Genomic DNA, 3,406 nt, shown 5'->3' with positions numbered 1-3,406 from the left:
TTTGAAATAATCTGTGGTGGATGATGGTTGCATCCATTTAATACAAATGTTGTTCTTGGATTAGATCAATGAAATCTTGAACTGGAAAGCGCTTCTTTTTCTGAAGGTTGTCTTCGTTCGTGGTCATCAAATCGGATCACATAGAACCATAGCACAGACAAAGAAGCATGATCATGAACAATTTCAAAAGCTTGAATATAGTTCCATCACATGTTTTCATTTCACGTTCTGTTGTAGACTATGAATTTCAATTCAATATTTATGTCTTGTTTCATCAGATTTGTCCACGACACCCAACATTTAACAAACTGTTCGATAGCTATTGTCTTTTAATAAACCTGTTGAATTTCCCGTCAATGATTTGTGTTTCCGTTCAACCTTACAGGTGAACTGAAGTCATCAACCAGAAATTCAAGTTCAGCACATTGAAACAGGAAATAAAGTTTAAAAATCGCTGCTCAACACAAAAAAAAAAAAAATATTGTCAATTAGGTTCTTAACGTTGAGTGTTACTGGACGTAGCAAATGAATCATTGCTGATGAATCGATTCGTAAGGAAAGACTCTTCAGAATGAACCATTGGAATCACACTTTGTTTTGACGTTTACCAACAGATGTCTCTGTATGCTACGGATCAATTTTCTGTTGAGCAAAGCAGATGATTGGACATTTGGTGTTGTGCTTGTGCTGTGGTGCTTGAGCTTGATGCAGAAACAGGAAAGTTCTGCGTTCAGCTGAGGATAGGTGATTGTGGCGAAGGTTTATACTGTTTTTTTCCGATGTGATGTAGACATTTGTGAAGATGAATTCACTTCCATCCCAAGGAACCAGCAGATTTACTGACTATTTCGTAATATGTGGCCTGGACCTGAGTTCTGGACTTGAACCAGATCGTTTATCTGGTAAGTACGTTGTTGAGATATCCTTATGTCAAGCAGTGTTGAACATTTTCTGGCATATGCCTTTTAGTACAAATATCTTGATTTGCAATGACATGTTGTTTCAGCATTACAAATTTCAGCTCCCTTAATCTGTCATATAGTAGTGTGATTCTGTTTGGATGAAAAAGAATGCATGCTGCCCGGAAGTAACTTTCTTTTAGATGTAAACCAGTATTTTCGTTTTCACAGGATGTATGTGTTCTATGAGCACAATTTGACGTATTTGTTATTTTTTTCTTTGTAGAAAGGATGGACATTGTCAGATAGATATTAGGGACTAGGGGAGGTATGCTCCTGTGGTTTTAACATTTTGACAGTGAGACAGCTGGGGATGCTTGGCAAATCCCACCTCCTTACTTCTAGCATTGATGTTACTGTCATACTTTGCTTTGTACATGAAAAGTTATTTTCATCTTAATACCTAGATGGAATAGTTTAGATAGAATTGAAAATGCATGTATGGAAATGTCATGTTGAAAGTATGGTATCTGCACAATTTAAAATGTTATCATTTTTGCAGTTTGCATGTTTAATAGTAATTATTTTGTACTTTTTAAAAGACAGAAATAGTGAATTAGCAAGCAATCCATACAATTAAGGAGAATAATATGGGTTCATTGTTGTCAAATCAAGATAATTTTTTCTAAAGAAACTAAATAATTAAGTGAAATGATAGTGGTTATCCGGAAAATTTTTATCTAGTGAATGGAATAGAATAGATTAAATTTATTCATCTTTAAGCATTTTTACATGCAATTGATGTCGTCAATAGTAATATATAGTTACATTTTCAGGTTACCTATTGATTACAGTCATTAAACTCGCACAAATTAATAATAATATATATAACAAAGAAAATATATTGACATACTAGTAGGAGCATATAAATATTATAAGACAATGGAAGTGTGGAAGTTATGGTTTTATTTAAAATTTTCAAACTGCTAAGAGAGTGGTTTGTTATTTGATCCACTCGTGAAGTGGAAGATGCTTCATCCCCTATTTATGAAAGTTTTCATGAAGCATCCCTCAGTAAAGACTTCGAGTCCTGATCTTGATGATAAATGAAATTTAAAAGGAAACATATTTCTTGTGTTCTACTTTAGATGTGTGAGAGCACAGCCTCAAAGATTATTTATTTTCCTGTAGTTTACGGTTATTACAAGCATAAGAAAACAGTTTTTCGTTGTGTCGTTTCAGGAGAACTCACACTCCCTTCATCAGACATGTATTTTGATTTTGACTAAAGATATAGTTATAACAATGGTTAGCAATTTTTTAAACAAAAAGAATCTGTTATATAATGAATGTTGTCAATGTTATATTGTTGTAATAATTATGCTAACCATTGTTATAACTATATCTTTAGTCAAAATGAAAAAAAAATGTCTGATGAAGGGAGTGTGTGTTCTTCTGAAACGTCACAACGAAAAAACTGTTTTCTTATGCTTGTAATAACCGTAAACTACAGGAAAATAATTCTACAATGCAATCAATGCGTACATACAAGAAAAACTGAAAGTTGATGTATGAATGGAGGTAAGAAGAGGCTCTTCTTGAATAGATACATAATAGAAGAATAAATACAATTAGTGTTATGATTTATTTGCTGGCTTGGTGTCCAAGTGCGTTATGTGGTTGACTTTCCGATTTTGCCACCGAAGTTCTAAAGTTCAAATCCTGGTATGGGAATGGTGTTTTTTAATCAATATTATCTAATTATCACTCATTCTCATAGTCACAAGTTGCCAAAAGGTGGCAAGAAAGTACATTGAATAATAAGAATACAGTTTCAAATTAGTCGTATTTCAAATTTCACGTACTCAAATGATTTCTTGGAAGCAATACACCATGCAATTTGAAGTAGTGTTTTAAATGGGGTTGGTTGCCTTATTTCTCCTTTATCAATATAAGACACCAAATGGGAGTGTTAAATCCACCTTTATATTAATATTACATTAAAACAGTATATATGTGTGTGTATATATATAAATAAACATATATTCTAAACTTTAATGAAGCAGAAGAATTGGCAGCACTAATAGTTATAGACAAACATTAGATATTTGCATAATTTATGCTGTTTCCTCATTCTTTCCAGTGCACCTGTTCAAAAGTGAATTTGTTCAGAGATGTATGACATGTTCTCATTTTGCATTCTGACTTTGTGATGCATGTCGTCAATATTTGTTGGAAAAATCAGTTAGTGACTATGGTTCACTTTGGAGGGAGTGTTGAAGTTTGCAGTAGACAACACTGCATGGTGAACGGTGGAGGCACAACTTGCCAGCTGCATAGTTTTGGGAAGTTTATCAGAGAGACTTAATCTTTAATAGCTTCCATTCCCTGACATGATTAACCCAGCATCATGACAACAATTGGTCTCCATAGTTAGAAAACATGGAAAGCTGCTTGACAGGACATGGCTTGCAAATGGCTGCAGAAAAAAACCCACAACTTGATGA

General features: G+C 33.6%; 1 protein-coding gene across 3 annotated transcripts in view; it reads left to right on the top strand.

Annotated features, from left to right (window-relative positions):
* The first annotated feature begins 670 nt into the window (after positions 1-670).
* pns (DENN domain containing pinstripe) overlaps positions 671-3,406 on the top strand; it is a 168,645-nt gene continuing 165,909 nt past the window's right edge. For all 3 annotated transcript variants that reach the window (XM_083119394.1, XM_083119395.1, XM_083119393.1), the window contains exon 1: positions 671-902. In XM_083119394.1, coding sequence (XP_082975520.1) covers positions 803-902 — 100 coding nt within the window. In that variant the 5' untranslated portion in view covers positions 671-802. The remainder of the gene's footprint in view (positions 903-3,406) is intronic.

The sequence above is a fragment of the Lepisma saccharinum genome, chromosome 3 (assembly GCF_977018435.1).
Source record: "Lepisma saccharinum chromosome 3, izLepSacc3.1, whole genome shotgun sequence".
Taxonomy (NCBI): Eukaryota; Metazoa; Arthropoda; class Insecta; order Zygentoma; family Lepismatidae; genus Lepisma; species Lepisma saccharinum.
Note: the sequence above shows the minus strand (reverse complement) of the source record. Positions and strands in the feature narration are given on the sequence as shown.